This window comes from Apodemus sylvaticus, chromosome 7, assembly GCF_947179515.1.
Source record: "Apodemus sylvaticus chromosome 7, mApoSyl1.1, whole genome shotgun sequence".
Lineage (NCBI taxonomy): Eukaryota > Metazoa > Chordata > Mammalia > Rodentia > Muridae > Apodemus > Apodemus sylvaticus.
The window spans coordinates 115,668,843-115,687,187 of NC_067478.1; the positions used below are offsets into that span (position 1 = coordinate 115,668,843).

The 18,345-nt window shown below is 35.5% G+C and overlaps 1 protein-coding gene across 1 annotated transcript; it reads right to left on the reverse strand.

Moving 5' to 3' along the window:
* Positions 1–10,377: 10,377 nt before the first annotated feature.
* LOC127690157 (olfactory receptor 7G2-like) lies at positions 10,378–11,319 on the reverse strand. Its single transcript, XM_052189706.1, has one exon. It carries the CDS (start codon positions 11,314–11,316, stop codon positions 10,378–10,380), a length of 939 nt encoding a protein of 312 aa, XP_052045666.1. The 5' UTR covers positions 11,317–11,319.
* Positions 11,320–18,345: the final 7,026 nt, after the last annotated feature.

Sequence of the window (18,345 nt, forward strand, 5' to 3'; positions counted from 1 at the left end):
GAAAAGTTCCCTAACCTAAAGAGAGAGATGCCCATGAATATACAAGAAGCCTACAGAACTCCAAACAGACTGGACCAGAACAGAAATACTTCCCGTCACATAATAATCAAAACACCAAATGTACTAAACAACGAAAGAATATTAAAGGCAGTAAGAGAAAAAGGCCAAGTAACATATAAAGGAAGACCTATCAGAATCACAGCAGACTTTTCACCTGAGACTATGAAGGCTAAAAGATCCTGGGCTGATCTCATGCAGACTCTAAGAGAACACAAATGCCAGCCAAAACTACTATATCCAGCAAAACTCTCAATCACCATAGATGGAGAAATTAAGATATTCCATGACAAAACCAAGTTTACCCAATATCTATCCACAAATCCAGCCCTACAAAGGATAATAGGAGGAAAACACCAATACAAGGAGGGAAACTTCACCCTGGAAAAAGCAAGATAGTAACCTTTCATCAAACCCAAAGAAGTTAACCAATCAAATTTAAAAATAACGTCAAAAATGACAGGAAGTAACAATCATTCCTTAATATCTCTTAACATCAATGGACTAAATGCACCAATAAAAAGACATAGACTAACTGACTGGATAAGTAAACAGGAACCTACATTTTGCTGCTTACAGGAAACACACCTAAGGGTCAATGACAAACACTACCTTAGAGTAAAAGGCTGGAAGACAATTTTACAAGCAAATGGTCTCAGGAAACAAGCTGGAGTAGCCATTTTAATATCAGATAAAATTGACTTTCAACCCAAAGACATCAAAAGAGACTCTGAGGGACACTTCTTGCTGGTCAAAGGAAAAATACAATAAGAAAAACTCTCAATCCTGAACATCTATGCTCCAAATGCAAGGGCACCCTTTTCGTAAAAGAAACTTTATTAAAGCTCAAAGCACACATTATACCTAATACAATAATTGTGGGTGACTTCAACACTGGACTTTCCTCAATGGACCGATCAGGAAAACAGAAACTAAACTGGGACACAATGAAACTAATTGAAGTTTTGGACCAATTAGATTTAACAGATATATATAGAACATCCTATCCTAAAGCAAAAGCATATACCTTTTTCTCATCACCTCATGGTACCTTCTCCAAAATCGACCATATAATTGGTCACAAGACAGACCTCAACAAATATAAGAAGATCGAACTAATCCCATGCCTCCTATCAGATCACTATGGAGTAAAAGTGGTCTTCAATAGCAACAAAAACAACAGAAAACCCACATACACGTGGAAATTGAAAAATATTCTACTCAATGATACCTTGGTCAAGGAAGAAATAAAGAAAGAAATTAAAGACATTTTAGAACACAATGAAAATGAAGACACAACATACCCAAATCTATGGGACACAATGAAAGCAGTGCTAAGAGGAAAACTCATAGCCCTGAGTGCCTCCAAAAAGAAAATGGAGAGAGCATACATTACCAGCTTAGTGACATACCTGAAAGCCCTGGAACAAAAAGAAGTTATTTCACCCAAGAGGAGTAGAAGGCAGGAAATCATCAAACTCAGGGCTGAAATCAATCAAGTAGAACCAAAGAGAACCATACAAAGAATCAACAAAACCAGGAGCTGGTTCTTTGAGAAAATAAACAAGATAGATAAACCCTTAGCCAGACTGACCAAAGGGCACAGAGAAAGTATCCAAATTAACAAACTTAGAAATGAAAAGGGAGATATAACAACGGAAACTGAGGAAATCCAAAAAATCATCAGATCCTACTACAAGAGCCTGTACTCAACACAACTGGAGAATCTGGAGGAAATGGACAATTTCCTTGACAGATACCAAATACCAGAATTAAATCAGGACCAAATAGATCATCTAAACAGTCCCATAATGCCTAAAGAAATTGAAGGAGTCATAGAAAGTCGTCCAACCAAAAAAAGCACAGGACCAGATTGTTTCAGTGCAGAATTCTATCAGACCTTCAAAGAAGAGTTAACACCAATACTCTTCAAATTATTCCACAAAATAGAAACAGAAGGAACACTACCCAATTCCTTCTATGAAGCCACAATTACGCTGATACCAAAACCACACAAAGATCCAACAAAGAAAGAGAACTTCAGACCAATTTCCCTTATGAATATCGATGCATAAATACTCAATAAAATTGCCAACCGAATCCAAGAACACATCAAAACGATCATCCACCATGATCAAGCAGGCTTTATCCCGGGAATGCAGGGTTGGTTCAATATACGGAAATCCATCAATGCAATCCACTACATAAAGAAACTCAAAGAAAAAAAACCACATGGTCATTTCATTAGATGCTGAAAAAGCATTTGACAAAATTCAGCATCCTTTCATGCTTAAAGTCTTGGAAAGAAGAGGAATTCAAGGCCCATACCTAAACATAGTAAAAGCAATATACAGCAAACCGGTAGCCAGCATCAAACTAAATGGAGAGAAACTTGAAGCAATCCCACTAAAATCAGGGACTGGACAGGGCTTCCCCCTCTCTCCTTATCTTTTCAATATTGTACTTGAGGTACTAGCTCGGGCAATTTGACAACATAAGGAGGTCAAAGGGATACAAATTGGAAAGGAAGAAGTCAAACTATCATTATTTGCAGATGACATGATAGTCTACCTAAGTGACCCAAAAAACTCCACTAGAGAACTCCTACAGCTGATAAACAACTTCAGCAAAGTGGCAGGTAATAACATCAACTCAAGCAAATCAGTGGCCTTCCTATACTCAAAGGATAAGCAGGCTGAGAAAGAAATTAGGGAAATGACTCCCTTCACAATAGCCACAAACAGTATAAAGTATCTTGGGGTGACTCTTACCAAACATGTGAAAGATCTGTATGACAAAAACTTCAAGACTCTGAAGAAGGAAATGGAAGAAGACCTCAAAAAATGGGAAAACCTTCCATGCTCATGAATCGGTAGAATCAATATAGTTAAAATGGCCATTTTGCCAAAAGTAATCTACAGATTCAATGCAATACCCATCAAAATCCCAACTCAATTCTTCACAAAGTTAGAAAGAGCAATTATCAAATTCATCTGGAACAACAAAAAAACCCAGGATAGCTAAAACTCTTCTCAGCAACAAAAGAAAGTCTGGGGGAATCAGTATCCCTGACCTCAAGCAATACTACAGAGCAATAGTGTTAAAAACTGCATGGTATTGGTACAGTGACAGGCAGGAGGATCAATGGAACAGGATTGAAGATCCAGAAATGAACCCACACACCTATGGCCACTTTATCCTCGACAAAGAGGCTGAAAACTTCCAATGGAAAAAAAAATAGTCTTTTCAACAAATGGTGCTGGTTCAACTGGAGGTCAGCATGCAGAAGAATGCGAATTGATCCATCCTTGTCTCCTTGTACTATGCTCAAATCCAAATGGATCAAGGACCTCCACATAAAGCCAGACACTCTGAAGCTAATAGAAAAGAAACTGGGGAAGACCCTTGAGGACATCGGTACAGGGAGAAAGTTTCTGAACAGAACACCAATAGCGTATGTTTTAAGATCAAGAATTGGCAAATGGGACCTCATAAAATTACAAAGTTTCTGTAAGGCAAAGGACACCATCAAGAGAACAAATCAGCAACCAACAAATTGGGAAAAGATCTTCACTAACCCTACATCAGATAGAGAGCTAATATCCAATATATATAAAGAACTCAAGAAGTTAGACTCCAGAAAACCAAACAACCCTATTAAAAAATGGGGTACAGAGTTAAACAAAGAAATCTCAACTGAAGAACTTCGGATGGTGGAGAAGCATCTTAAAAAATGCTCAACTTCATTAGTCATTAGGGAAATGCAAATCAAACCAACCCTGAGATTTTACCTTACACCAGTCAGAATGGCTAAGATTAAAAATTCAGGAGACAGCAGGTGTTGTAGAGGGTGTGGAGAAAGAGGAACACTCCTCCACTGCTGGTGGGGTTGCAAATTGGTACAACCACTCTGGAAATCAATCTGGCAGTTCCTCAGAAAACTGGGCACCTCACTTCCAGAAGATCCTGCTATACCACTCCTGGGCATATACCCAGAGGATTCCCCACCATGTAATAAGGATACATGCTCTACTATGTTCATAGCAGCCCTATTTATAATTGCCAGATGCTGGAAAGAACCCAGGTATCCCTCAACAGAAGAGTGGATGCAAAAAATGTGGTATATCTACACAATGGAGTACTATTCAGCCATTAGAAACAATGAATTCATGAAATTCTTAGGCAAATGGATGGAGCTAAAGAATATCCTACTAAGTGAGGTAAACCTGACTCAAAAGGTGAATCATAGTATGCACTCACTAATAAGTGGATATTAACCTAGAAAACTGGAATACCCAAAACATAATCCACTCATCAAATGAGTTACAAGAAGAAAGGAAGTGTGGCCCCCTGTTCTGGAAAGACTCAGTGAAGAAGTATTCGGCAAAACCAGAGCGGGGAAGTGGGAAGGGGTAGGTGGGAGGACAGGGGGAGAAAAGGGGGCTTGCAGGACTTTCGGGGAGTGGGGGGTTAGAAAAGGGGAAATCATTTGAAATGTAAATAAAAAATATATCGAATAAAAAAAAAAAAAAGAAACACTGAAAGCAAATTTTTCACAGTCCTGAGTGTGCAAAATATAATAAAGAAATAATCTTTCAAATCCACTACTCTTCTATAATATTCTTTAGGAATGGCTACAGGAGATGTAACCCCAGTTTTTAAAGTTACCATAGGTATCATGGTTTAATTAACCTTTCTTAGATCTTGTAACAGTCACCATGTACCAGATTGTTTTAGTAATAAAAAATATTGTAGTGTTCCAAGGTGAGTGAGATACTATTGTATGTCCTGCCTCTAATTGCTCTTGCATAAGTAATAAGGCAGATTCTAAATTTTCTTTTGATAAAGACCACTGATCAACCCACAATGGAACATTATTAAGGCGCTGAATTTTATTAGCTTGGGATGTAGGCAAGATAGTGGCCATTACAGAGAATACCCCAAACCTCTGTTAGAGTGAGGCTTAGGCCTTTCAAATGTCTCAATACCCTTTTCATCCTTTCCCAGACCTTGACTAGGTAAAAATCCTTTTCTTAGCATTTGTTTATTCAATACTTCATTAGGATTGCCATGGTAACACCCATCTGTGAAAGCAGATTTCTTCCCCAGAGAGTAGCAGGCAAATGTGACATGACAGAGGTTTTAATTTGTCCTGAATTACTTTACTCATTTTTCCACGTTAGAAGTTTGGAACTTTGTTTTGGGTTACTGGAATAACCATTTCCTTGGAGGTGAGTGAAAATAGCTGATAAAAGCCAAGTTGATGGCCAATCTTGTCCTCTAATAATTGTTATTTTAGCTCTAGTATCTATTGATCTTTCAAACGTTATCCTTCAATTAATAATTTAAGTTTATGTCTCTTATTAATAATTTATTGAACCTAGTACACATGAACCAAACTACCTTTTTCTCTCTCATGCTTAAAAAATTTGGAGGGTAATTGATGTAATGGAACTAAAACAACTATTTCATTAGCAGGTACAGTTATAATGCCATTGGGGAAAGCAGCCATAATTTCAGTTTCCCTTGCATAATCATTATCTATAACTCCTAGATAGAGTTGTAGTCCTCTTATAATAATGCTACTTAATCCTAAAAGTGACCCTCTCATCTCTGAAGGCAAGGGCCCAAAATTTCCTTTAGGCAACACCTGAACTCCCATTTCTGGGATTAGCATTGTGTAGGTGGTGGAATTAAGGTCCAATCCTGCTCTTCCTGGGGTTGCTCTGATAAGTTCAGAAAAGGATTTCTCTGGCATAGCAACAGCTTTTTGTCCCCATAAACTTGCTGTGGATGTATGGGGGCCTGAGGCTGATAAGGGATATCCCTGATATCGGTTTTAGATCTACAATCCCTGGCCCAGTCATTACCCTTCTTACATTGAGGACAAACTCCTAGGGCACAACCTGATTGCCCATTCTGTTCCTAGGACAATCATTTTTAAAGTGACACTGACCTCCACCTTTAAAACATACTTTATTCCTTCATCTTTGTGAAAGCATTGCTTGTACAGAGGTCCCCTGTAAGGCAGCAGCCAGACCCTGATTTTATCATGAGAGTCTAATTTCTACACAAAGTCGAATGTACTCAGATTAGTCTGCCTTTGTTTTGTATGGCATGATAGTAGTATGACAGCCTGCATTAGCATTTCCATAAGCCAATTGTGTAACAAAAGCAATTCCTGCCTGAGCACTTCCAAAAATTCTACCAGCTGTTTATTGTAGTCTGTCCACAAATGGCTTGAAATGGCTCATCAAGACCTTGTTTGATGCCAGATAAATTCCCACCAAGTTTCATTTAATTGGTAACTGAATCTGAGTACTAAAAGCAGCTACTGTAATCTGTGCATAAATCCCTGCAGACAGCCCAATTGTATTAGCATTATCTTCATATTGACTTTCTCCTAAAGGCATGTTAATATCCCACTGAGCATTACCTGCCTGAGCATTCATCTTAGCAGCTCTTTTACTTCCTTCAGGCCATTCAGAAGTCCATAGTAAGTTATCTCCTCCAGACAAATTAACCCTACATATGATTTTCCAGTTGAGTGGTTAAATTTATATCCTTTACAGTATCCAACAAAACTTGGAGCTGTAGTACCCCTTACTGTGCCACAGTTGTTTGCAACTCTTTTATCACTTTGAACTGTAATATTTGATACTGTCTTACTGCATTGCCTTGCTGACCAACTATCTCAACTAGAGGAAAAGCAAACACTTCAGATGTATCCTACCCCTTCTTGCTAGCCTCATTCATGACTCATTCTAGCAGAGACTGGCATATCTTAGAAATATTGTTTTTTCCTGTACTTGATACTCTCTTTAATTCTGGTACTTCATTAGTCCATTTCTGTAGCTTAACTTCTAACTTTATATATTTTCATGTCCATGTGGACAGCGTCTCTTACAGGAAAAGCCATAGACAGAGCAGAAGGCAAATAAGGAGGCTGATCCTCATTATTATATTTGACAGCCTCTTCTAAATCATCTTCTTCCTCTGGTTCCAATTCATCATCAATGCCTTCAAGCTCCGTCTCCCTAAGTTTATACAAGATTCTAGGTCTGTATTTCTGTGATTTCAAGTTGAGAGTGCCTCTTTCTACAGAAGCCTTCTCTGACAGGCATTCTTTCTGGAATTCCTCAAGCTGTTTCTGGGCACTACTTAACACTTGTGAAGTATCTTTTTATTTATTATTATCAATAACATGTTTTATAAGAACCCAAACGCAAAAGGTGATATGATCTCTCTGAGTGGCTACTAGAACTTCTGAGTGGGTTCTCCCATTTTAAGTCCCCATAGTTGGATGCCACCTCTAGCAGTACAGCAGCCAAGGATGAACTGGGTTTGCCTGAAAGGGGGCTGGAAATTAAAAGGTAGGGAGGTAAAAGAAAAAATGAAGCCAAAGTTCTGATCAAGGCTCAAAGTTTAATAATAAGCTTTATGTTTATACAGGGAAAAACCACAAAACCCATCCTGTACTTCAGCTTGAGTATGTTGTAGAGCAAGGTCAGTGCAGGCAACCAAAACAGCTAAGTTCCCATGAGATCCTGAAAGTACAACCAAGACAGATGTCTCTATCCAGTTCGACAAGGTGCGTCATGGCAAATGTTCAAGGTCTGCTTAGCCTGCTCAAGGCTGTGAAGGTTAAAGTTTTGAGCTCATTATTGAAAGTAAAATGCATTGGACACTGGTATAGCAATGGGTCTGAGCTTGCAAGCTTATTCCTTAAATTTGTAGCTTCCAGATAGGAATTATTGTGCTTAGTTTTTCCTGAAGCACAGTAAAGTCAACTCACTTCCCATGGCTTAATCAGCATCTAAAAGTTGTAACACTTGATATTGTTGGAATCTCAGTTGCATGACACCATAGGCTTTACAGAAAACAGCTGCTTTAGAGAAAACTCAGGGAAACAAGGTTAATGTTTCAGTGGGAATAACAATGAGTTTCCTGGATAGGCCCAGGGACTATTGATCAATTAACATGAACTTCATTGTTTGTGTGTGTGTGTGTGTGTGTGTGTGTGTGTGTGTGTGTTTGTGCAAAAACACCTTAATTTTTTGCTATTTTGTGTTATTTATTTTGGTTGTTTCCCTTTTATTGTGTTTTATCTTGTTCTTGAAGGAGAGATAGAGAAAGAAGGTAAAGACAGATGCTTAGGGGGATGAAGAGTATTAGAGGATTTGACGGAATTAGTTTTGAAGATGGTGTAGAGAACTTCCAAAGGCTGAAGGTTACACAGACAAGCTAGAGTAAAATTTTGATAGCAGAAAGTATTTGTCTATATTTTAATTAACATATATGATTTGCATATACAAAAGAAATTTTATACATTTCTATAATTAGGGTCAATGAATAGTCATTAAATAAAGCCTCCTTCACTTACCAAATCTTCCCACCCAGACTAATTTCTCTTATTCTCCATTCTCCATTTAGGTCACTCTTACAAAGCTTATAATAATAAAGCACAGGCACTGCTTCTCCTTGTCTGGCTTACTTAAATTTCCTTAAGATTTTACAGTGATACTCATGGTTCTCAGATTATTGTCAAAGTCAATAATAGTCTGTTATGTTGTACAGTAAATTCCTTTACACTGAAACATCTCATCCATGTTGAATGTGGATGCCATTAAGAATTTGGAAAGAAACAAGATTTCCATGCCTGGGAATCCTGAAATTTGTAAGAATCAAGAGATTTTATCCAATGTTATTGAAGCAGAAAACAGCTGCTGGGTCTGTAGACTCTGACCAGCCTGTTCTCAGGACTCTGGATCTTCCCAGTAATCATGCAGTAAGGTTGTGTTGTAGTTGTAGCTTTCATGTGTCTTCATCTGTGCTAAAATGGACTTTTTAGTGTTGATTTTTTTGAGTCCTCCTTCACCAATAAGGAACTAACTCTTCAACTATACTTCAGTTAGTGACAAAAATACAAACTTATTGGTGCAAAAAGATTACTAAAATTTACTTTGTTTGTCATCGATAACATATCTGGTATGAGTGAGTGTGTGTGTGTGTGTGTGTGTATGTGTGTGTGTGTATGTGTTGCATCAAACACATTGTGTGCACCTAACACATTTACTATTTTCAATCATGTATATTACATCCAGTTTCCTTATATTACAGACTGTCATTACTCATTAATATATATGTGCATGTATCATTATTTTACGATCATTTATGGATTTTGTCAATATTTCTATTGGTACTAATATTAAATTAAGACCTGCATTGTCCACAATTTTTAGTATAGAAGAAGATTTGGTAAATTGCATGCACTGTGCTATCACATAACTCATATGTAAGAAAAACTCTACCAGTGATTTAGATCAAAGGTAGTAAGAATTTAGAAAAAATAGCTATATTAGGTGGGAGTTATTTACAATAACACTGATAAACTAAAGCATGTTTAATAACAAAACATCTTTGCTTCTGTTTGCAATGTAAAACAAACTCACAGGAAAAAAATTGAAGAATTTGATAAATGGAATAAACTTGTTGGATCTTGATGCTTAAAATATACTAAGCTTTAAGAAGCAAATTATGTAATTTTATTTACATATAAAATAAAAACCCAGAATAATATAATAGATGGTTCATTATGCCACTTACCAATATGTATCTTCAGCAATGGAGAAAATATTTTGTGTCAAGCCATAGCTAAGAATGATTATGAGCACTGAAATCAAAATCCAGGCTTTGATACATTACTAGATAGTATTACAATTAATAATCAGCTAGTGGATTTGCGTAAACATTCATATATAACTTGTCAATATAAATAGAAAGGATATGTGAGTAAGAATTTGTTCACACACATTTATCTTGAAGAACTCCTAGGCAGCTATAAGGTACATAGCAAGTGCTATGTCCACTCATGAGAATCTAGATAGTGCAGGTAAAAATACCTGAATTCAGCAGCTAAAAATAACTCAATTGAGTCTTAACTATCTTTTTCTCTTCAAAACCATCACTGTTCAGTGATCTCAGAAGCAATGTTTTTCAAAAGTGTATGTTTCAGTATTGTCCTGTAACAGTTCTCAAGATAAAAGAGCTCAGATTTTTTTAAATAAGAAATGGGAAAAGTCCCTGACAGGGTGGATTAACCTGTTTTTGAAAAATAGAAGAACTTTATGCTTGAGTGAAAAAAGGTCATCCAAAATCATAGCCAGAAATAAACAAGGACAAAATGGTTCTTATTAGATTTTATGTTAACTGTTCATTTAGGATTGGTAAAAGAAATAATTAGGCATGCTGAGTCTTTTGAAATCTAGCCACTATGGCATAATTCTATCAAATAAGTCCACATCCAAAGAGGATAACTTATTATATAATGGATGCTATTCTTCCAACGTGTTTCCTTAAAGCTTCGTTCATTTCTCTGTTCCTCAAGCTGTAGATAAAAGGGTTCAGCATCTGCGTGACAATGGAATACATCACTGAAGCAACTGCTGTTTTCCTAGGTGATTCAGTAACTGCAGAGCTAATGTACACACCTAGGCCTGTTCCATAAAACAAGAAAACTACTGACAGGTGGGAGCCACAGGTGGAAAATGCTTTATACCTTCCTTGCCTTGATGGAATTTTCAAAACAGAGGAGACAATTTCAGCATAAGAAAGAAATATTCCAAAGAAAGGTATACCACCAAATGTCAAAGCTGAGATATAAATCAAAATGTTATTGATGAGAGTATCTGAGCAGGCAAGCTTTATGATTTGAGCAAGTTCACAGAAGAAGTGGGGGATTTCCACCTCTGTGCAGAAAGTCAGATGCAGTACCATGAGACTAAGGAGTAGTGCATTGGCAGCACTAATAGCCAAGGACACTATAATAAGTACACTGCAGAAGCATGAGTTCATGATGACTGTGTACCTCAGAGGGTGACAAATGGCCACATAGCGGTCATAGGCCATTGCTGCAAGCAAGCAATTTTCTAATCCAGCAAAAAGCAAGACAAAACAAGCCTGAGTGAGGCATCCTGTGTATGTAATTCTGTGATCCTGTGTTTGGATTTTCAAGAGCATCTTTGGGACTGTAGTTGAGCTTATACAGATATCAGCCAAGGATAGATTTGAGAGAAAAAAGTACATGGGGGTATGGAGATGGGACTCTAAACTGATAGTCAGGGTTATGATTAGGTTTCCCAGGAATGTGACCAGGTACATGAACAGGAACAATCCAAAAAGAATGGACTGCAACTCTGGATCGTCTGAAAGGCCCAAGAGCAGAAATTCTATTGCATCTGTTTGATTGGTTGATTCCATGCTATTTAGGAGACTGTTGGGGGAAAACAGACATAAAAACATAAAAGATTTCCTAAGCATACTTCATTGTAGAAAAAATATTACCTATATTATTAATTGTCAATCTTGTTCTCCCTTTCCATCTCCTATCATATCATCCTTTTTTTCTACTCACTTCTTTGCTATGTTAAATATTTTGAATGTTTTCTCTTTTCTACCATGGAAACACTAGATAATTAGTATGTAAAATATTGTTTATGAAAAAAATATTCTCAAAATGCTGAATCTAGCTCCCCAAATCAAACAAAATTACTTATAGCATATAAATGAAGGAAATTAATATCAAAGCTGCCATAGTTAATTTTAGTTTTTGTCCCATTATTCTCTGTTTAAGTAAAATATAGAATTGCTTTATAACATGCATTTGTGTCATAATATGTAGGATTGTGACTCATCATCAATCTGCAATGCATTATATCAAGGGTCATCAAAAGCAGTGCTTAATGTATGAGGCACCTATCATTATATTTTTCTAATTATTAATGACATACAAACAATATACTATCTTGAGCGTTCATAATAGGAAGTAACTAATGTTTAGAAAATGAAATTATGAGTACAAAGCCTTGAATTTATAATCTCATATTCAATGTAAGGATCATGGACTACAATTCTACTTTAGTATACATAGAAGACAAAATCCTGAAAATATTTATGTAAATTATATACATTAACTAAAAATATATACATTAAGGTATTCAGTTAATATAATTGGTATTTAGGAATATGAATTACCAAATCTAAGGCTGATGTGATGGCTTAGCAGATACAGGTAAAGCTTGACATCCAGAGTTTGAACTGTGTGATCCACATGGCATAAGTAGAAAATCAGCACCCAAAGTTTGATTTCTAACCACCAAATGTACACTTCTGCAAAAACATGCACATATTCATACACAGATATATACACATAAACATACTCAAACTCATGAATAAATTAAAGGCAATTTAAATGAGAGTATCAAATCTTACTAGAGAAAAATAATTTTAAAAGAAGTTTATAGAATATTTTAATATCAATTAAGATATCCCAAGTTGATATCAATATGTTGTGTTAAAGCATAACATGCATAATGATTAAAATATGTAATCATTATTAGCCAAGAAATTCAAACTTATTATCCTATTGCATGTCATATTAATAAATAAAGCAATGCATCTATGTTCTACCTGTCTTTAATAATATATGTTCCATACCTAAGCAGCATCTTTAAACTGAAGTTGATAGCTATTTTTCTTCCAAGGTTCTAATATTCAATACTTCACCCTGCCACATACATATATAGATGAGGTAACATAAATCATATATAAGACATATATTTATACTGAACAATATAATATTCCATAATAGCAAAAATAAATACATTTATTTTGAATTGTGATAGTCTACATTGTGCATTTTAAATAATCTTTGAATGATTTCAGAAAAGGTAAATAAGGTCATTATTTCCATAACAGATTTGATTTCCTCATCATCCTCAAAACACACACAGCAAAACTTGAAAAATATGTGTTCTGCAAATGGATAATAAAATACAGAAAGTCAAATATTACAATGCACTACATATAGGCTATTGAAGACTCTTTAATACTAAGAAAGAACAGACTCCAATACAAAATGTTTATAATTTCAGTATATGCTATAGTATCAGAATATAATTACTGAAATAAACACATGCAACAGAATATAAACAGGGAGTCTTTCAGGTTACCTGGGAACTGGTACTAAGGAGTGGCAAATAACTCTTCCTGGACTTTTAAATAGAATAAGAGAAGTTGTTCTTTGTGTAAAAACAGGAATTCAAGAAAGCCCTTTTGCTTGCTGTGCAGTAATAATTATTACTGAGTCTAGTGTTGGAGTTGTACCTACTTAACTGGAAAAGATTGTTGAGTGATGATCACAAGTTTATTATATATAGTGCAGGTGGCCCATGGGACTTTGGTTGGTGATGATCCTCATTAAATAGTGCCCTCTCCATTTGGTTCTCAGGTGTCTACAGAAGAATAGAAATCCTTAAAGTGATAACATCCTGAGGAAGAAACTTTTTTGCTGATTAGCTCACAAAAGCAGGATAAGTAGAAACTGTATTCTTCCATTCTCTGGTATTTTTTGATACAGTCATGAAAAGGATCTTGCATCTCTCAGCAAACTGTGGTCTTTTCCCTGAAGGAGAGCTTATTGTGATGGCATACTTAAGACTAGATATTTGGAGAGAATGGAAGTGTGATGTAATTATAATTTCAAAATGTAAATAAACAAATTAAATATATCTTTAGAAGTGCTGCTAATATGAATGGATAGAAACAAAAAAAAAAAGTAAACGAATTTAATAAAACTGTCCAGGATCTAAAAATGCAGGTAGAAACAATAAACAAATCACAAAGGGAAACAACTCTAGACATAAAAAATCTAGGAAATAAGTCAGGAGTCATGGATTCAAGTATCAAAAACAGAATACAAGAGACAGAAAAGAGAGTCTTAGATGCAGAAGATACTCTAGAAAATGTTGGCACAACAGTCAAAGAAAATGAAAAATACACAAAGCACAAAAGCACTTAATCCAAAACACCCAGGATATCCAGGAAAAAATGTGAAGGCCAAACCTAAGGATCATAGCTATAGGAGAGGGTGAAGATTTCCAAATTAAAGAGCCAGCATATGTCTTCAACAAAATTTAAGTGGAGGTCCTTGGTCTATTTGGATGGGAACTTTGTATGAGGAGCTAAGAGTGAATCAATTTACATTCTTCTACACGCTGACTGCCAGTTGACCCAGCACCATTTGTTGAAAATGCTGTCTTTTTTCTACTGGATGGTTTTAGGTCCTTTGGCAAAACCCAGTGACCAAAGTTGTGTGGGTTAATTTCTGGTTCTTCATTTGTATTCCATTGATCTACCTTCCAGTCTCTATAACAATAGCACACATTTTTTTTTAATCACTACTGCTCTATATTATAGCTTGAAGTCAGGGATGCTAATTCCACCAGAAGTTCTTTTATTACTGAGAGTGGTTTTTGCTATCCTGGCTTTTGTTGTTGTTGCTGTTGTTGTTCCAGATAATTGGAGAATTGCCCTATCTCTGTAAAGAATTGAATTGGAATTTTGATGGGGATTGCATTGAATCTGTAGATTGATTTGGTAAAATGGCCATTTAACAATGATAATCCTACAGAAGTACGAGCATGGGAGATCTTTCCTTCTTCTAAGATGCTCTGATTTCTTTCTTCAGAAACTTAAAGTTCTTGTCAAACAGATATTTTACTTTCTTGATTAGAGTCATACAAAGATATATATGTTGTGATTATTGTAAAAGGTTTTATTTTCATAATTTCTCAGACTGTTTATTCTTTGAATATAGGAGACCTAATGATTCGAGTTAATTTTGTATCCAGCCACTTTGTTTTTTTTTTTTTTTATCAGATATAGGAGTTCTCTTTTAGATTTTTTGGGTCATGTATGTATACTTTCATATTTTCCGCAAATAGTGATATTTTCACCTCCACCTTTCCCATTTGTATCCCTTTTGTTGCCTAATTGCTCTGGATATAACTTAAAGTACTATATTGAAAAGATAAGGGGAGAGTGAGTAGTTTTGTCTTATCCCTGTTTTTGATAGGATTGCTTAACTTTTCTCTCAATTTAGTTGGGAATTGGCTATTCTTTTGCTGTATTTTGCTTTTATTATACTTAGGTATGGACCTTGATTTCCTAATCTCTCCAATACTTTAGCATTAATGGTTGCCATATTTTGTCAAACACTTTTCAGTATATAATGAGATGATTATGTTTTCTTTCTCTGAATTTGTTTGTATAGTGGATTGCATTGATAGATTTCTGTATGTTGAACTCTACTTGCATCCCTGGGATGAAGCGTACTTGATCATGATGAATAATGGTTTTGATGTATTCTTAGATTCAGTTTGCAAGAATTTTAAGAGTATTTTTGCATCAATATTCATGAGAAAAATTGGTCTGAAGTTCTCTTTCTTTGTTGGGTCATTGTTTGGTTTTGGTACCAGTATAACTGTGGCATCACAGATTGTATTAGGTAGTGTACTTTCTCTTTGTATTTCATGAAACAGTATTAGAAGTATTGGTATTACTGATAGAATTCTACAATAAATCCAGCTGCTCCTGGGGTTTTTTGGTTGGGAGATTGTTAATGACTGCTTCTATCACCTTAGGAGTGATGGGATCATTTAAATGTTTAATCTGATACTGATTTAACTTTGTTACATGATATCTATCTAGGAATCCATCCATTTCATTTGGATTTTCCCGTTTTGTTGAGTATAGGATTTTGTAGAAGGATGTGATAACATTTTTTAATTTCTTCAGTTTCTCTTTTATGTCTTCATTTCTGATTTTTTTAAATTTATATACTGCCTCTATGACCTCTGACTAGTCTGGCTAAAATTGTATCTATTTTGTTCATTTTCTTAAACAACCAACTGCTGGTTTTGTTGATTCTTTGCATAGTTCTCTTTGTTTCTACTTGGTTATTTTCAGCCTTCTGTTGATTATTTCCTGCCACCTACTCCTCTTATGTGTATTTGCTTCTTTTAGTTCTAGAGCTTTCAGGTGTGCTGTTAAGATGGTAGTGTATGCTTACTTCAATTTCTTTAGGGAGGCACTCAGTGCTATGAAATTTCCTCTTAGCACTTCCCATATATTTCAGTATGTTGTGTCTTCATTTTCATTAAAATATAAAATGTCTTTTCTTTATTTATTTCTTCCCTGACCAATTCATCATTTTGTAGATTATTGTTCAGCTTCTATGTGTATGTCAGCTTTCTGTGTTTATTTATTTATTTATCTATCTATTCATTTTGCTGTTGTTGTTGTTGTTGTTGTTGTTGTTGTTATTGAAGACCAGCCTTAGTCCATGTTGACCTAATAACATGCATGGGATTATTTCAGTCTTCTTGCATCTGTTGAGGCCTGTTTTGTGTTGAACTAGATGTTCAGTTTTCGAGAAGGTACAAAGAGGTGTGGAAAAGAAGGTATATTCTTTTGTCTTAGGGTGAATTGTTATATAAATATTTGTTAAATTCATTTGTTTCATTCTTTAAGTTTCATTGTGTCTCCGTTAAATTTCTGTTTCTATGATCTGTCCGTTGGTGAGATTGCAGTGCTAAAGTCTCCTACTACTCTTGTTTAAGGTTCAATATGTGCTTTGAGCTTCATTAACATTTCTTTTACAAAAGTGGATGTCTATAAATGTGGGGCATAGATGTTCAGAATTGAGATTTCCAACTGACAGATTTTTCTTTTGAGGAATGTTTAGTGACCTACTGAACTTATTGATAAGTTTTGGTTGAAAGTCTATTTTATTGGATAACAGAATTGTTATGCCAGCCTTTTTCTTGTGAGCATTTGCATGGAATTTTTTCAGCCTTTTACTTTGAGGTAGTAGCTGCTTTTTTCACTGAGGTGTGTTTCTTTTATGCAGCAAAATTCAGGGTTCTATTCATGTATCCTGTTATACTATTTCCTTTTATTGGCGAGTTGAATCTGTTGATGTTGAGAGATTTTAAGGAACAATCATTGTTGTTTCCTATTATTTTTGTTCTTAGAGGTGGAATTATGCTTGTGTGGTTCTCTTCTTTTGGGTTTCTTGTGACAAGATTAGTTTCTTGTTTTTATTGGATGTAGTTTCCCTTCTTGTATTGGAGCTTTCCTTCTATTTTTTTTTAATACGGCTGGAGTGGTGGAAAGATAATGTTTAAATTGATTTTGTCATATATGTCATATGTCATATGTCATATGGCTTTCTCATTCTGTAGTAATTGAGAGTTTTTCTTGTTGCAGTAGCCTGGGCTAGTATTTTTGTTCTCTTAGGTTCTGTGTGACATCTGCCCGAGTTGTTCTGGCTTTTAAAGTCCCTATTGATAAGTCTGGTGTAATTCCGATGAGTCTCTGTTTATATGATACTTGACCTTTTTACCTTAACACTTTGAATATTCTTTAATTTTTTCTGTGCATTTGGTGTTTTGATTATTATATGACTGGAGAAATGTCTTTTGTGATCACATCTATTTGGTGTTCTGTATGATTCTGGTATGTTTATGGGCATCTTTTTCTTTAGGGTAAGAAAGTTTTCTTCTATAACTTTTGTGAAAATGTTTGCTGGCTTTATGAGTTGGGATTCTTTACTCTCTTCTATGCCTATTATTATTAGGATTAGTCTTTTTATTGTGTCCTGGATTTCGTGAATATTTTGAGTTAGAAGCTTATTACTTTTTGTATTTTCTTTCAATGTTTAGTCAATGTCTTTTATGGTGCCTTCTACATCTAAGATTCTTTTCTCTTCTTTCTTTTGTATTTTGTTGGTAATGCTTGCATTTTTGACACCTGATCTCTTTCCTAGAATTTTCCATCTCCAGGGTCATCTCCCTCTGGATTTTCTTTAATGCTTCTTTTCCCATTTTTTATATCCTGGGAAATTTTGTTCAATTCCTTCACATGTGTGATTGTGTTTTCCTGTATTTCTTTAAGAGACATATGTGTTTTCTCTTTAAGGGCTTCTGATTGTTTACCTGTGTTTTCCTGTATTTCTTTGAGTTATTTATACCCTTTTAAAGTCCTCTAATAATCACGAGATAGGAGTTTAGATATGTATCTTGGTTTTCAGCTATGTTGGGGTCTGCAGTGCTTGGTGTGGTAGAAAAACTGGGTAAAGTTTTTGTCAAGTATCATTGGTTTTTGTTACTTATGTTCTTGCACTTGCCTCTCACCATCTTGTAATCTCTAGAACTAACTGCACTTGTTGTCTCTGGTTGGATCCTGCCCCTTCTGTGGGCCTGGGAGTGCAGATGTCTTTGGGAATCCTGTGATTCTGCTATATTGTGATTCTGAGATCCTTGGTGTGGCAGAACTCCTAGAAGTCCAAGCTCCCTGTAATATCCTGAGATTCTAGTATGTCTGAGCTCCCGGGAGTCATGTTTTCTCTAGGTGTTGAAGGAGTGGGTGGGAAGCCAGAGTCCTGTG